Source organism: Mustelus asterias, chromosome 1, assembly GCF_964213995.1.
Source record: "Mustelus asterias chromosome 1, sMusAst1.hap1.1, whole genome shotgun sequence".
NCBI classification, from domain to species: domain Eukaryota; kingdom Metazoa; phylum Chordata; class Chondrichthyes; order Carcharhiniformes; family Triakidae; genus Mustelus; species Mustelus asterias.
Genome location: NC_135801.1, coordinates 130,418,149 through 130,435,652, shown reverse-complemented (window position 1 = coordinate 130,435,652; position 17,504 = coordinate 130,418,149). Strand labels below are relative to the sequence as shown.

At 41.6% G+C, this 17,504-nt stretch overlaps 1 protein-coding gene across 2 annotated transcripts in view; it reads left to right on the top strand.

The window, feature by feature from the left end:
* The window catches only part of LOC144497496 (vasculin-like), a 77,684-nt gene extending 60,892 nt beyond the window's left edge, over positions 1–16,792 (top strand). For both annotated transcript variants that reach the window (XM_078218851.1, XM_078218861.1), the window contains 3 exons: positions 11,944–12,131; positions 12,953–13,055; positions 15,820–16,792. In XM_078218851.1, coding sequence (XP_078074977.1) covers positions 11,944–12,131; positions 12,953–13,055; positions 15,820–15,969 — 441 coding nt within the window. In that variant the 3' untranslated portion in view covers positions 15,970–16,792. The remainder of the gene's footprint in view (positions 1–11,943; positions 12,132–12,952; positions 13,056–15,819) is intronic.
* The last annotated feature ends 712 nt before the right edge of the window (positions 16,793–17,504 follow it).

The following is a 17,504-nucleotide window of genomic DNA, read 5'->3' as shown; positions in this document are numbered from 1 at the left end:
ACTGATTTTTTTGTGTTGATTGTGTGAACTTCATGGGTGGGATTCACCCCCAAAAATTCCAAGTGCCGAATTCACATAAAAACTAGAGTAAATCCCGCAGTTTGTTTTTCAGTGGGATTTGCAAAATGAATCTCCCCACCCCTGGTGGCCAGTCCCGATCACTGGTCCTGTCCCTTGATGCCCAGTGGGCAGTTCCAAGGTGTCCCTTCTGTAAAATGATTGAGAAGTGGATTATAATATCTGCCTTTTAATTTCTGGTTTACTGTCCATGAGAATTCTTCAATTTGGCTGGTTAGCTTGCTTGATGCCTGCCCTGTTACTGGATGTCCTAGGTCCCTATAGGTGGCAGCAGGTTCATAGTCATATCAGAATAGAATAAGCTGATGCTGTATAGCCTGCTAAATCTTTATGGGCTTCTTTTCTAGAGGTCAGCAGGGAATGTTATCCTTGTATTGTTGATTGCAAAAAATAAAGTGGCAGGGTGAGTTGATCATGTGATACATAAAGCATATGGGTTAATTTGTTTTTTTTTTAACAAAAGAGGCATGGAACGTGAATGCAGAAAGATGATGCTGGTTAGACCAATAAGCTGGAGCATTGTGGACAATTCTGGGCATTTCGGGAAAGATATAAAGGGTTCATTCAGTCGGTTCACCAGGATGTTAGCAGAGATGAGGGATTTCAGTTATGTGGAGAGATTTTAAAAGTTAGCATTATTCTCCTTTAGAGCAGTGAAGAATAGGAGGTGACAATAGATGTTTTCAAGAGCATGAGAGATTTTGATGAGATTAATCATTGGAAACTACTCCCGCTGGCGAGTGGCTCAATAACCAGAAGCCATGGCTATAAAATAATTGGCATAACACCCAGATGGTTTTTCACGTAAGTTATCGGCACCTGGAATGCTCCATCTGAAAAGATGGTGGGAGCTGATTAGATGAATAATTTTAAAAGTGAACTGGACAGGTACTTGAGGATTAAGAATTTAAGAGGGTTAAGGACAAAAAGCAGGGGTGTGATATTAAGTACAACTGTTGTTGGAAAGGGTATGACTGGCTAAATAACTTCTTATTATACTGTGAGTTCCGGCGATTCCATTGATATTTTTGAATCAGAAATCTATAAAATTAATTGTATGACAGTTCTGATGGGGTTGTGTAATTGCACCTTGCAACTTGAGCAATGTATTTAGTTCCAATTACCATAGCACAAGAAAACACCCAAGCCTTGAAACAAGTGCAGAGAAAAGTTACAGGACTGATCTTTAATGTCAGAGTTATTAGAAAAGGTTTGAAAAATTTAACTTGCCAGTCCCAAAAGAAGGTAAATGAGAAAGTATATAAGGCACCAAGTAGAAAAGAAAGTTGAAACTGGAACACTAGTTCAAGTTAAATAGTGTTTGCAGAACAAAGGAACTTGAGTAAAAAATTGCTACAAGTCAAGTTCAGGAATAATTTGTGTACCGTGATTTAATTCCTGAAATTGACGTCCAAATATGATAATGGAGGCCAAAATGGTAAAATAAGAGGCAGATGATGGGATCTTAGAATTTGATTGGAACAATCTGCTAAATGGCCTTTAAATTGCCCTAATCAGTACAGTACAGTGATGGCAATGTAACGGACTAGTAATCCAGAATCCTGCACTCATGATCCAGCAAGGTCAAGTTCACATTCCACCATGGAACTATGAGCATCTAGATTCAATATTTTTAAGTAATTAATACAAAGCTGATATCTATATTCCTCAGGTTTTATAAAAAAAAGATGAAAATGACTAGGAATCTATTGTCATCACAATTAATTCACTAATGTGTTTTTGGAGGATGGCTAACTCTTGGGATGGGCCTAAATGTGACCCGAATCCTACTCCAACATGGTTGACCCTCAACTGTGTTCTGAAATTTCCTGGGAAACTATTCGGCTGTGTCAAGTTGCTACTAATGGTTCTTGAAACAAACTCAGCACCTTCTAAAGACAACTACAGATGGATAATAAAATGTTGGCTATGCTAGCGGCACCGACATTTCAAGAATTAATTTTATTTAAAATATCTTGTGGGCTCCCCGGAGTTTGAGATTTTGTAAACCATTTGATTTCATAGTTATATCAATCCATTCTTAATCTTAAATTAGATCACTTTGCCCAACTAACTTGAAATAAAGATGATAAATGCTGGAAATATTCGGCAAGTCTGGCAGAAAAAAATGTTTCAGATCTACGACTTTTCATCAGAACTGGGGAAAAAATAGAAATGTAAAAGGTTTTGAACAAGTGAAAGAAAGGGTGAGAAAAAGAACAAAAGGAAAGGGTGGCGGTTAGGAGAAACTAAATAATAAAAACATTCCAGGTGCAAGGCGAAAAGGAGTTATAACAGGACATGTCAATAAGCAAAAGGTATCCAGAGGAGCCGTGACTGGCAGGATCTTGAATTGCTGCCATCTGAAAGCAAAGAGAAGGAATAAGATTATTAGAAAATACAAACCAACAAAGAAAGAGGAAACAAAATAGGGGAAGAGATTATGATCTACAATTGTTGGAACACTGTAGGAGGCCAGGTTCGGAAAGGTCGGAGTAGCCACAAGGTTGCATGTGCAGTATTACATGGATAAATGTGAGATTATCCACTTTGGTAGCAAAAACAGGAAGGCAGATTATTATCTGAATGTGCAATGAGATGTGGGTGTCCTCGTACACCAGTCACTGAAAATAAGCATGCAGGTGCAGCAGGCGGTAAATAAAGCAAATGGTATGTCGGCTTTCATAGTGAAAGGATTCGAGTATAGGAGCAGGGATGTCTTGCTGTAGTTAGTAAGAAGTCTCACAACACCAGGTTAAAGTCCATGGACTTTAACCTGGTGTTGTGAGACTTCTTACTGTGTTCACCCCAGTCCAACGCCGGCATCTCCACATCATTGCTGTAGTTATACAGGGCCTGGTGAGACCACACCTGAAATATTATGTGCAGTCCCCTTGCTACGGAGGGAGTGCAGAGAAAGTTTACCAGACTGATTCCTGGGACAGTGGGACTGAGGTGTGAGGAGAGATTGAGTTGGTTAGGATTATAAAAGAATCATAGAAACCTGTAAAATTCCAGCAGAACCACACAGGGTAGATACATGAAGGATGTTCCTGATGGTGAGGCTATCCAGGACCAGGGGTTGCAGTCTAAGGAGGAGATAAACCATTTAGCACGAAGATGAGGCGAAATTTCTTCATCCAGAGAGTGGTGAGCCTGTAGAATTCACTACCACAGAAAGCAGTCGAGGCCAAAACATTTGTGGGGGCGATTTTACCACCTTGCCCAGCCGGTCGGTGGGCGAGGTGAGCCGGTTCACACCCAATTTCTTGCCTATTCCAATCTTACTGGGCCCAGATATCTGACACCAGCCGCGTGCCCGAAAAGGATAAGTGTTTGGCAGCAAAACATTACTATCAAATAGAATTTAACTATTATTAGTGAGACCAGGGCAAAATTGTCTGGGCTCACTTGTCTTAGCGGCTGTGCTGGTGAGGATTTTCACCGGCGAGGATCACGTATGGTGTCCAATCTGTTGTGATGGCCTCGACGTTGGGACCAGTGGCTATAGAGGGAGAAAGCGGGAGCAGGTTATTGAGTTGGATGATCATAATGAATAGTGGAGCAGGTTCGAATGGCCTACTCCTGCTCCTATTTTCTATATTTCTATGATTCTGTGGATAATTAGAATGACTTTGCCTACAGACTGGATAGTAATGTTTCACAAAGCGTTCACCCATTCTGTATTTGATCACCCCAGCGTAGCGAAGATCACATTGTGAACAGTGAACAGTGAACACAGACACTAAATTGAAGTATGAGTAAATTGCTGCTTCTCAGGGAGCATTTGGGCATTGGACAATGAGAAGAGAGGCAGTGAAAGGACTTGTACTGCATATCCTGCAAGTGCTGTGCATTTGGAGTATCGGAGTGACTGACGTGTAGGTCCGGATTTAGCAGAAGAAACAGTGCTCTCTCAATTCTGAAATGGAAGGGGAGGATGTGCTTGTTTGTAGCATTATCCAGGAAATGATGGCAGAGGCTGATTCGTTGAATGCTGAGGCTGGTGGGATGGAAAGTGAGGACAAGAGAAATCTCGCCTTTCGTCTTTTGGACTTACTGGGACCAACTTTTAGCTTAAGTTTTTTGCCAACGGGAATCGCAGTTGTTACGTCTTTGTAATTTTCTAGGGTATTAATATCCTTTCTGTGATTAGATGGCTGGAATTGCATGCTGCTGGAGTCGAACCAATACTATATATGGAAACAATGTTTAGATTTGTAATCTTCTGCTCATATCACTAATTCCTGAATTGTATTTGTCACTTATGTACATTTATTAGTAACCTGATAGTATTTACTATCCTGTGGCCCTATTCCATTTTTACCATTGCGCCATTTTTTTCCCGCTCTCTTCCTTTCCACCAACCCTATTTCCACATCTTTCTTCCTTATCTGAAATCATTTTCCCTGTTGGGGTGTACTGATACAATAGGATGGGAGGGCCCCAGAATGGAACCCTGTCTCAATAGACTGTAAATTTTACTTTTCTTTGAGATGTGGATGAGCAAAGTCACAGGGCTGCCAATTAGCTTTTTACAAAAGAATGTAGCATTCATTAAAAATTACAGTACTCCACCCCACCTATATCTTCTCAAAGGCACACACTTTTAAGGAATTGAAGAATATACCTTATACTATATTGTTCTTGGAAGCACATGGTTCCTCTAAACCAACAGGCCAATTGTGATTAGACTTAACTCGCCCTGAAACCAAGTGGCTGACACCACCCAGTACAACTTTTGTGGATTTCTTATCAAATTCTCCCTCCCCCAGATGTTGTTTGCACTGTGAGCCAGCTGGTCTCACTGGAACTCTGGCTTCCACACACATGTCTTCAAACTCCACTCGTAAAGACACACCTTGGAATCTTCTCCCAAACAGCTTTCTCTCAGATGCCTTCACCATTGATCCATTTCCAGGATTTCATTCTCTCCTTTCAGTATTCATCTGCCTTGGATTATCACATCATTCAAGCATCCACACAATCTCAGGTATCCAGCCACGCCAACAGAACACAGCTGCTTAAGGTATCACCAACCTTAGGATTGTTTCAGATATCTGGCTTCTTACTAGCCAACTTCACCAGATCTGCACCTTTCAGCTCTATCTTTAACTAGGAGCCTCTCACTGCCCCTTTCTTTAACTTGACCAGTACCTTGTTCAATTTCTAGTTCCTTTTATCCCTTCGACTTCAGCCTTCCTGGGTCTCTTGCATTCCCTAGTTTCTAGGACAACTTATTCTTTAACTTCTGGGACTTGCTTTCTTGACCTTACTCCATTGTCCTGTGTCTCTGCCTTTGGCAGCGTCTGTGAGACCTGCTCCCTCTCCAGCTCCCTAGTTCCAACAGCTACTGGGTCCAGCTTAAAACTAAACGCAAAAAACCTTTCTAACTTAGTGGTCCCTGATTGCTAAGAAGCAGCCTGGTCTTGCTTTAACACCTTTTTAATTTTATGTCATGAACCCTTTAATCACAATGCTAATCACAATGTAGGCACAGTTTGAAATGAAACCAAAACCCCCATACAAGTAAACACCTTTTGTTTAACATGAATATAGAAACATAGAAACGTAGAAAAACTACAGCACAATACAGGCCCTTCAGCCCACAAAGTTGTGCCGATCATGTCCCTACCTTAGTGATTACTAGGCTTACCTATAGCCCTCTATCTTACTAAGTTCCTTGTACTTATCTAAAAGTCTCTTAAAAGATCCTATCGAATCCGCCTCCACCACCGTTGCTGGCAGCCCATTCCACGCACCCACCACCCTCTGAGTGAAAAACGTACCCCTGACATCTCCTCTGTACCTACTCCCCAGCACCTTAAACCTGTGTCCTCTTGTGGCAACCATTTCAGCCCTGGCAAAAAGTCTCTGACTATCCACTCGATCAATACCTCTCAACATCTTATACACCTCTATCAGGTCACCCCTCATCCTTCGTCTCTCCAAGGAGAAAAGGCCGAGCTCACGCAACTTATCCTCATAAGGTATGCTTCCCCCAACCCAGGCAACATCCTTGTAAATCTCCTCTGCACCCTTTCTATGGTTTCCACATCCTTCCTGTAGTGAGGCGACCAGAACTGAGCACAGTACTCCAAGTGTGGTCTTATATAGTTGCAACATTATCTCATGACTCCTGAACTCAATTCCTCGATTGATGAAGGCCAGTACACCATACGCCTTCTTAACCACAGCCTCAACCTGCACAGCTGCTTTGAGCGTCCTATGAACTCGGACCCCAAGATCCTTCTGATCTTCCACTCTGGCAAGAGTCCTACCATTACTATTATATTCCGCCATCCTATTTGACCTGCCAAAATAAACCACCTCACACTTACCTGGGTTGAACTCCATCTGCCACTTCTCCACCCAGTCTTGCATCCTATCAATGTCTCGCTGCAACTTCTGACATCCCTCCACACTATCCACAACACCTCCAACCTTTGTGTCATCAGCAAACTTACCAACCCATCCCTCCACTTCCTCATCCAGGTCATTTATAAAAATCACAAAGAGTAAGGGTCCCAGAACAGATCCCTGGAGCACTCCACTGGTCACTGACCTCCATGCAGAATATGACCCATCTATAACCACTCTTTGCCTTCTGTGGGCAAGCCAGTTCTGGATCCACAAAGCAATGTTCCCTTGGATCCCATGCCCCCTCATTTTCTCAATAAGCCTTGCATGGGGCACCTTATCAGATTCCTTGCTGAAGTTCATATATACTACATCTACTGCTCTTCCTTCATCAATGTGTTCAGTCACATCCTCAAAAAATTCAATCAGGCTCGTAAGGCATGATTTGCCTTTGACAAAGTCATGCTGACTATTCTTAATCATATTATACCTCTCCAAATGTTCATAAATCCTGCTTCTCAGGATTTTCATCAACTTACCAACCACTGTGGTTAGACTCACTGGTCTATAATTTCTCGAATAAGGGAACAACATCCGCAATCCTCCAATCCTCCGGAACCTCTCCCATCTCCATTGATGATGCAGAGATCATCGCCAGAGGCTCAGCAATCTCCTCCCTCGCCTCAGCAATCTCCTCCCTCGCCTCCCACAGTAGCCTGGGGTACAGCCCATCCGGTCCCGGCGACTTATCTAACTTGATGCTTTTCAAAAGCTCCAACACGTCCTCTTTCTTAATATCTACTTGCTCGAGCTTTTCAGTCCGCTGCAAGTCTGCACTACAACCACCAAGATCCTTTTCCATAGTGAATACTGAAGTAAAGTATTCATTAAGTACCTCTGCTATTTCTTCTGGTTCTATACAAACTTTCCCACCGTCACACTTGATAGGTCCTATTCTTTCACGTCTTATCCTCTTGCTCTTCACATACTTGTAGAATGCCTTGGGGTTTTCCTTAATCCTGCCTGCCAAGGCCTTCTCATGACCCCTTCTGGCTCTCCTAATTTCCTTCTTAAGATCCTTCCTGTTAGCCGTATACTCTTCAAGATCTCTAATATTACCTAGCTCCCTGAACCTTTTGTAAGCTTTTCTTTTCTTCTTGACTAGATTCATTACAGCCTTTGTACACCACGGTTCCTGTAACCTAACCTACCATAACTTCCCTGTCTCATTGGAACGTTGTTATGCAGAACTCCAGACAAATATTCCCTGAAAATTTGCCACATTTTTTCCGTACATTTTCCTGAGAAAACCTCTTTCCAATTTAAGCCTCCAATTTCCTGCCTGATAGCCTCATAATTCCCCTTACTCCAATTAAACACTTTTCTAACTTGTCTGATCCTCTGATCCTATCTCTCTCTGCTATTGTAAAGGAGATAGAATTATCATCACTATCTCCAAAATGCTCTCCCACTGAGAGATCTGACACCTGCCCAGGTTCATTTCCCAATACCAAATCAAGTACAGCCTCTCCTCTTGTCGGCTTATCTACATACTGTGTCGAGAAACCCTCCTGAACACACCTAACAAACTCCTCCCCATCTACTCCAGGGAGATTCCAATCAATTTTTGGGAAATTAAAATCTCCCATCACGACAACTCTGTTATAATTACACCTGATGTGGAGATGCCGGCGTTGGACTGGGGTAAGCACAGTAAGAAGTCTCACAACACCAGGTTAAAGTCCAACAGGTCCAACTGGTATTTGCTACCAAATAAACCTGTTGGACTTTAACCTGGTGTTGTGAGACTTCTTACTATAATTACGCCTTTCCAGGATCTGTTTTCCTATCTGCTCCTCAACATCTCTCTTACTGTTGGGCGGCCAATAGAAAACACCCAGTAAAGTTATTGACCCCTTCCTGTTCCTAACCTCCACCCACAGAGACTCTGTAGACAATCCCTCCATAGTGTCCATCTTTTCTGCAGCCGTGACACTATCTCTGATCAACAGTGCCACTCCCCCACCTCTTTTGCCTCCCTCCCTGTCCCATCTGAAACATCTGAAACCCGGCACCTGAAGTAACCCAGTCCTGTCCTTGAGTCATCCAAGTCTCTGTAATGGCCACCACATCATATTTCCAAGTAGTGATCCACGCTCTAAGCTCATCCATTTTGTTCACAACACTCCTTGCTTTAATTTAGACACATCTCAAACCTTTGGTCTGAGCGCTCCCCTTCTCTATCACCTGCCTATCCTCCCTCTCACACTGTCGACAAGCTTTCTCTATTTGTGAGCTAACCTCCTCTCTCCCAGTCACTTCAATTTGATTCCCACCCCCCAACCATTCTAGTTTAAACTCTCCCCAGTAGCCTTAGCAAACCTCCCTGCCAGGATATTGGTCCCCCTGGGATTCAAGTGCAACCCGTCCTTATTGTGCAGGTCACACCTGCCCCAAAAGAGGTCCCAATGATCCAGAAACCTGAATCCCTGCTCCAGGTTCTCAGCCACTCGTTTATCCTCCACCTCATTCCATTCCTACTCTCACTGTCGCGTGGCACAGGCAGCAATCCTGAGATTACTACCTTTTGCGGTTCTTCTTCTCAACTCCCTGTATTCTCCTTTCAGGACCTCTTCCTTTTTCCTACCTATGTCATTGGTACCAATATGTACCACGACCTCTGGCTCTTCTCCCTCCCACTTCAAGATATCTTGGACGCGATCAGAAACATCCTGGATCCTGGCACCAGGGAGGGAAACTACCATCCGAGTTTCTTGTCTGCGTCCACAGAATCGCCTGTCCGATCCCCTCACTATAGAGTCCCCTATCACTACTGCCTTCCTCTCCTTTCCCTACCCTTCTGAGAGGCACAGCCACTGTTGCTTCCCCCAGGTAGGCTGTCTCCCCCAACAGCACTCAAAACAGGAGTACTTATTGTTAAGGGGCACAGCCACTGGGGTACTCTCTAGTACCTGATCTTTCCCCTTCCTAACCATGACCCACTTGTCTGCCTCCCGTGGCCCCGGTGTGACCACCTGCCTGTAACTCCTCTCTATCACCTCCTCATTCTCCCTGACCAGATGAAGGTCATCGAGCTGTAGCTCCAGTTCCCTAACGTGGTCCATTAACTAACTAACCTAACTAAAGTTTCAACCTTTATACAGAAGCACACAACTAAACTCACCTAAATCTCTAACTTGTTTCTGATGCCCAAAGCATCAAATGTAGATTACTTAAAACTACCTCTGTTTCCTGACAACATTGGCTGCAAATACTCTGTCAATAGGACATGTAGCTGAGCCCAAATTTCTTTTTTCAATGTCTTGAAATGTAGTCTCACTCGGGTGTTCATGCCAGTTCATTCTCAGCTCATCCACTGGTGAAGCCTTCATCTATGTTTTTGTTACCCCCAGCCAAAGATGTGTGGGTTAGGTGGATTGGCCATGCTAAATTACCCCTTAGTATCATGGGGACTAGCTAGGGTAAATGCATGAGGTTATGGGGAAAGGGGATTGTGGTCGGTGCAGACTTGATGGACCGAATAGCCTCCTTCTGCCTGTAGGATTCTACGAAGACTTAACTATCTTGGTGCTTTCTTGGCTGGCCTCCATAAACTTGATGCCATCCAAATTCTTCTGCCTATGCCCTAACACACAGCAAATATCATTCACCCATTAACTCTGGTTATTCCTGACCTACACTCGCGCCTGGTTACACCACACCTTGATTTTAAAATCCTCATCCTAGTTTTCACATGGCTTCATGATCTGACCCTGCCAATCTCTTTAATTTACCACAACATAGAATCATAGAATCCTGCAGTGCAGAAGGAGGCCATTTGGCCCATCGAGTCTGCACCGACCACAACCCCACCCAGGCTCTATTCCAATAATCCCATGCATTTACCCTAGCTAGTCCCCCTGACACATGGGCAATATGGCATGGTCAATCCACCTAACCCGCACATTTTTGGACTGGGAGGAAACCAGAGCACCTGGAGGAAACCCACGCAGACACAGGGAGCGCGTGCAAACTCCACACAGACAGTGACCCAAGATGGAATTGTACCCAGGTCTTGGCACTGTGAGGCAGCAGGGCTGACCACTGTGGCACCGTGCTGCCCGTGGAGATTTCCTTTGCAGACAACCTTTGGAGATTTTTGCACTCCTTTAATTCCAACCACTTGAGCTTCCCACATTTTAATCTCTGCATCTTTGGTGGCTGTACCTTCAGTTGCCAAGGACTCGAGCTCTGCAATTTCCTCCATATACCTCTCCACCTCGCCTTCATTTTCCTTCGCTAAGATACTTAAAACTATCTCTTTCACCAAACTTCAGGTCATCTGCCCTAATATCTCCTTATGTGACTTGGTGTCATATTTTGTTTTATAATGCCTCTTTGAAATGCCTTGGGATGTTTATTACACAAATGGCAAAATAATAATTTCATAACCTCCTTGTTTACTATTGCAGCTCTCTGTGTTCCAAACTGGAGCCAGTTGTGGCAATCAATGTTCCATTTAACAGCTGCCAGACCTGTACTAGCACATACTGGATTTTTCTTTTGCTCCTGTCTCAAATCGATGAAACTTTGGATTAAAAAATGTTGAGGTTTTATGATGCTCAGAATATGTTTAATTTAGTAAATATCTTAATTGGCTAATATAATTTTAGTTTGAAATAACCCTAATTAAACTATCTTTGTAATAGCATTTATTAGTGCTAATGAACTTTGAGGAAAAGTCGATGGCGCTGAATTTCCTTTTGTAAATTGAGTTTTTCTCTTTATATGCCCTGTTTGTGAACTGAAATCCCACTCACCTGATGAAGGAGCAGCGCTCCGAAAGCTAGTGGCTTTTGCTACCAAATAAACCTGTTGGACTTTAACCTGATGTGGTGAGATTTCATTCTGTGTTTACCCCAGTCCAATGCTGGCATCTCCACATCTTCGAAACAGTACCATGGGACCTTTGATGTCCAGCTGAACGAGCAGACAGGGCATTGATTTAACACCTTACGCAAAAGACACCCACAGCCTAACACCCTGTCAGTATTGCATTGGAGTGTCAGCCTAGAGACTTTTGCTCAAGTCTCGGGAGTGGATTTTGAACCTTTTGACTCCGTGCTGAGAATGTTGCTACTTGTGCCATGGCACACTGGTATCAATAGATGTTGGTGTATCTCTTTCAAATTAATTATTGGTTTTTCTCCAGCTGCTTTCTGAGGGAGTACACTTTCCATCACCCAACAGAATTATTTTTTAAATAGAAATTGAAGAATTGTTATTGACAAAGGCATGTATCCTAGGCTCTTGTGCTACAAATGGCATTGGGCATCGTTTGTCTCAGGCTGTTTGTTTCAAAAGTGAAAGATCTGCTTGCCTTTAAAACTTGTTGCACAATGTGAAACTTTAAAAGTTTCTGGTGTACTTTTCTCAAGAAATCAATATTAGCAAACAGCTGATCTGCAAAATTTGTTTTTATTTGTCTTGGTCTATCGTCTGCAGGATTATGAAATGTTTAGCATGCAACAAAACAAGAATACTCATCAAGAAAGAGATGAAAACCGAAATTTTGATAAAATCGGTGATCGTAGGGAAAATGGAAATGCTCGAGCTCTATCCCAGACAACCATTCACCCATCAGCATTCCCCCAATCTAATATTTTATCAAGTTCGCTGGAAGCTGAGCATAGGTATGTGTATAAAATCATATAGACATACTTCTAAAATCTGAAACTTCAATTCATTTTATTGATTAGGTGCAGTAAGACCGCAAAGGAGTAAATTACAAGTTGTTAGGAAACTTTCCGTCTGGCAATCTTTAACAGGACCTGGACATTATGCCGCCAGTTGCTGTGAATGTAATTGTGGGATTGGTTTTTTCCATGTCCAAATGCAATTTCCACCTGGTATCTTGTCCTTTTGTTTTTAAGAGTTGTACTGTTTACAGTACTTATGCATGTTGTGGATTTTTGATTTTTTTTCCCCCTCCCTTTTACACACAAACCTCTTTACTGTCTTACATGGATACTTTATTTCCATTTCAAAGGTTTTTACAACCTCGTTGTCACAGTTGCACCCCTTGAACTGTAACTGTCAGTCATAACCTTCCAAGGAATATTTTTCTAGTGTCATGTTTGCTTTCCAATTACATCAATTATCTTCCCAAGTATAAACATGTGGTGTATAATGTTTATATCTGCTAAGAAAACAGAATCATTCCGTGTATAAATGCATGTTAGGCTTGTTGGCTTGCATTGTGTTCCATGTGGAGTTTACGATTCTAACTTGACATCATCTAGATAATGCTGAAAACAGCTGATGGCAGCTGACTGATGAATTACAAACCTTGAACTGTAATTCTGGGAAAGGGGATGTTATATTTAAAATAAAATGGACCTTCATATGGAAATGAAGAATATTCTGCTGTAAAAGTATAATGTTTGAACTTAGATTTCCTTCAGCATGGCACATTAAATAGTATTATTCTACTGAATACTTTGTTTCCTTCTAGGTTGCTGAAAGAGATGGGTTGGCAGGAAGAAAGTGAAAATGATGAAACTTGTGCTCCATTAACAGAGGATGAAATGAGGGAATTCCAGGCAATCAGTGAACAGGTAACAATGTCCAGCTCGGTAATCAGCAGAACTGCATCTATTTTATGACCCTTTTTTTCGCGCGCGCACACACACATACACACCCCACCCCTGCACCTTACCCCTCTTTGAAATTGCTGTTCCATTTTTAGCTATACATCTTGTTAGATGTAAATTGGATCAAATACTTAGTAATCAATAAGCCAGATTGGCAAAATTCTGAAAATGTCAAATTGAAGAGCTGTCAATTTTTTGGAGTGAACTTTTGATTTGGTGGTGGCATTCCTGAGTCAAAATGTGCAGCATTCATTCCCCACGGCAGACATTCCTGGCATGTGGCAAACAGAGCTTCAGCTCTCAATTCCAGGAGTGAGCTGGATACATGAGTTTGGTAGGTTGTTTTTTTTATTCGTTCATTGGATGTGGGCGTTGCTGGCTGGGCCAGCATTTATTGCCCACCTCTGAGAGCATTTAAGAGTCAACCACATTGCTGTGGCTCTGGAGTCACGTTTAGAATATGTGTTTAGACCAACTCTCTGGATAGCACAAATGCCTGGATTGCAGTGATGGAAGGAAGCTGGCACAAGTTAAGCAGGTGCACGGTGGCACAGTGGTTAGCACTGCTGCCTCACAGCACCAGGGACCTGGGTTCAAGTTGTGTTCCTATAACATTTAAAAATGGTATTCCCTTCCTTTGTGGAGTTGTTACAGAATTACATGGGAAGAGATTACATGGGTATATCATATACATTTAAACTACACTTCATCATGACCAGATTAAATTAAAATAAAATTAGGGCAGATTAAAACTAACAAATGGGATAAGAGATATATTCATGAATCTCTATGTAAGAATTATTTGCATCAAATTACACTTTTTTAGTGTGGAGCATTCTGCCATGTTTAAATACAACTAAAATCTTTTAAGAGGGAACTGTTTGTGTGACTACTTCAAATGCATTCTTTCAAAATGTCAGTCTCATTCTAAAATATATTTTGTTTCATCCTGGTGAACGATAATTTAACATTTATTCAAAATAGCAGAATTTGGAAGGGAACCTGAACAGTTTGTTGCTGCTAGAATATTGTCTTGTTAGGGAAGCACGGATTTGAAAATTGAAACTAAAGGAAAGCTGTCTTTTCTATCACCGCACAAATCACCAATTTAAACAGTGAAATCTAGATCGTAGGTTGGTGCACTGACCTGTTGCACTGAGGAATATGGAGTGTGTGTTCATTCCTGTACTTCCCCCACTTCATTCTTTTGCTGCCAATTTTCATTTGAGGTGTATTCCCAGAGAGAGGGAAGGAAAAGTCAAGATGATCTGCATGCCTCTTATCCATTTAACAGCAGATTCAGGAGTGTGACTGGCAAGAGAGTTGGAAGCGAGTTGCAGTAAATGATTTCACTTCATATATATTGGGTATCCTTAAGGTGCCTATTTTAAAAAAAAAATACAACTTCTCAATAGGAACAGAATAGTTTTGTTTTCGGCGTTCTTGAAGGACTGTTTCTTTTATGTCAGTCACACTTTACTAGGATGCTACCGGGACTTGATGGATTGAGTTATAAGGAGAGGCTGAATAGACTGGGACTTTTTTCTCTGGAGCGTAGGAGGCTGAGGGGTGACCTTATAGAGCTCTATAAAATAATGAGGGGAATAGACAAGTTAGATAGTCAATATCTTTTCCCAAAGGTAGGGGAGTCTAAAACTAGAGGGCATAGGTTTAAGGTGAGGGGGGAGAGATGCAAAAGTGTCCAGAGGGGCAATTTTTTCACAGAGGGTGGTGAGTGTCTGGAACAAGCTGCCAGAGGTAGTAGTAGAGGCGGGTACAATTTTATCTTTTAAAAAGCATTTAGATAGTTACATGGGTACGATGGGTATAGAGGGATATGGGCCAAATGTGGGTAATTGGGATTAGCTTAGGGGTTGTAAAAAAAAAAGGGTGGCATGGACAAGTTGGGCCGAAGGGCCTGTTTCCATGCTGTAAACCTCTATGACTCTATGACTTGGAGAGTAGAGCCTTACTGCAGCTCTCTCCATTATTATGAATGCTTTCTTATAGTGCCACAGTTCAGCTAAAGGAAGCTGGAGGGAGAAGATGAGTTCTGTCTGGGTGCATTGTCTCCACTCGGGTACTTTGAGATCACTTAACAAGATTGTTTAATCTAGTGTTTGGCTGCGACTGAGATTCAAACACAATCTTTTAGTTCTTGGGACGTGAGCATTGTTGGCTAGGCCAACATTTATTGCCTGTCCCTAAATGCCCAATGTGGTGATGAGCCACTTTCTTGGATTGCTGTAGTCCAGCTGGGGTGGATGTATCAGCAGTGTTCTTGAGGAGGGAGTTCCACTTTTTTTAACTCAGCGACAGTGAAGCACGGTGATATTATTCTGAGTCAGGATAGCATGAAACTTGGAGAGGACCGTTGTAAGTAGTGGTCTGCTGCCCTTGTCCTACTAGGTGCTAGAGATTGTATATTTGGAAGGTGCTGTTGAAGAAGCCTTGGTGAGGTATGTGCTAGGTATGATTTCAACCAGAGCAGAGTTTACCCCTCGATTCCCATCTTGATGTTCTACTTGATCAAATGCTGCCTTGAAGTCAAGGGCAGTCACTCACCTTAACTCTGGAATTCAACTCTTGTCCAGTTTTGACTAAGGCAACAGCATTTTGCATTATAATTGCTGTATTGCTGAGTTCTTTACAGATTCAGTATATTTGCGATGTTTGTTCTAGAAATTATCATTGCAATTAATGTATTTTATGTTCTCTTTTATTTCAGCTACAGAAAAACGGCCTTCGGAAAAATGGTCTTCTGAAAAATGGTCTAACTTGTAACTTCAAATTTAGTACGTGGAAGAGCACTTGTAAGCCTACTGTTAATGATGACACAGAGACGAGCAGCAGCGATACATCTGATGATGATGTGTGAGAGGTTAAAGAAAGACACAAAAAATTATTTGGGTATAATAATTATCATTGTGGTAAACTGCCAAAAATAAACTGCATTAAAAGCAGTACGGTACCCCACCAGAAGAAATATGAGGGGACTTCTTTATTCAAGAACACAGATTGTTGGACTTGGCCTAATTTGAACTTTGCTTAATGCTTTGTAACGGCCTTTTGTAGTAATGAGGATTTCAGTTGGATTTAGCATTGATCTGCTTCATCACTGCTGATCAGAAGATACATTACTACAATGTGAAAAAATTTATTGATCATGGGATAATTCACAGATCTAATAAACCGAATTGAAGTTCAAATTGTGTATTGTTCCATGGAGCTTTTGGCTTAAAGTTGTTCCATTCGTTGAGAAACAGCAATCTGAAAACACAGTATCCTGCTTGTTGAATCATATTCATTACCAAAACAGGACCCTGCAAGTCCAGTGTCTACAGAAAAACAGGTGATGTAGCATGTTGATCAAACGTGGAGAAAGATGCAGTAGAATTTTCATTACCTAAAATTAATGAGTTCTCTTGTACTGTTCCACTTCTTTCTCAAAGTTAATTGATTTTTTTTGTAGTTTTTTAAAAAATCATCACATTCTTCAATTTGTAGAAAGAAAAATACTGAGATCAAGAGCTTTATCTGTGCTGCACACAGCCTTGATATTCAGGGTGGACTGTCCAAAGCAAACTATTGAAAATTGACAGATTATTTTGATAAAGCAGTTACTTACAAGTCTTACCGAGAGGTTATGATCACAGTTGTTGGATCTATTCACTAAATGGAATAAAAACTGGATTTGCAGCAAGTCTGATGATGGTCTGACTTTGTGCCAGGACTATTTTGGGAGTTGGTGCTCCTGCATATTTAATATCAGGCTTCAAATTCCAATTACCTTGTAAGGGAAGCTGAAACCTTTTAAAAAGGTTGTGGTTGTGACCCATAACATACTGGGTTTAATCTCCACACAAGGATTTGAGCATATAATCTAGGTTAACACTTCAGTACTGTCCTGAGTGCTATATTGTCAGAGGTGTTGCCCATTCTGATAATTGACATGAACTTTAAACATCTCGTTGCACTATTCAAAGAGCGTGGAATTTTCGCAGTGCCCTAGTTAAAATTATTCCTTCAGCCAGTATTTGGAGAAATTAACAATTGTCATTAATTTAATTGCTCTGTGTAGGAGCGTGCTATGTTTGATTGACTACTGCATTTACTCACTCTTCAGTAGGTGAACAATAATTTACTCCTTGAACTACTTTGGGATTTTGATAAGTGATATGATGCTACATAAATGCAAATTTGCAGCCTTTTTCCTTTCATTCAGCCCGGATTATGTGGCTTTGATTTCATGGATTTTGTATGTAGGCACTCAATTATTTTATTTAACCATCGCAGTCTGACTGCTTTTCTGCAAGAAAAAAAGGCAAGAATTGGTTGTATGAATTTAGTTGCAAGAATTAGAGTGTAAAATCGTCCTTAAAGTATTTTAATACTATTTAAATTCCATTTAAC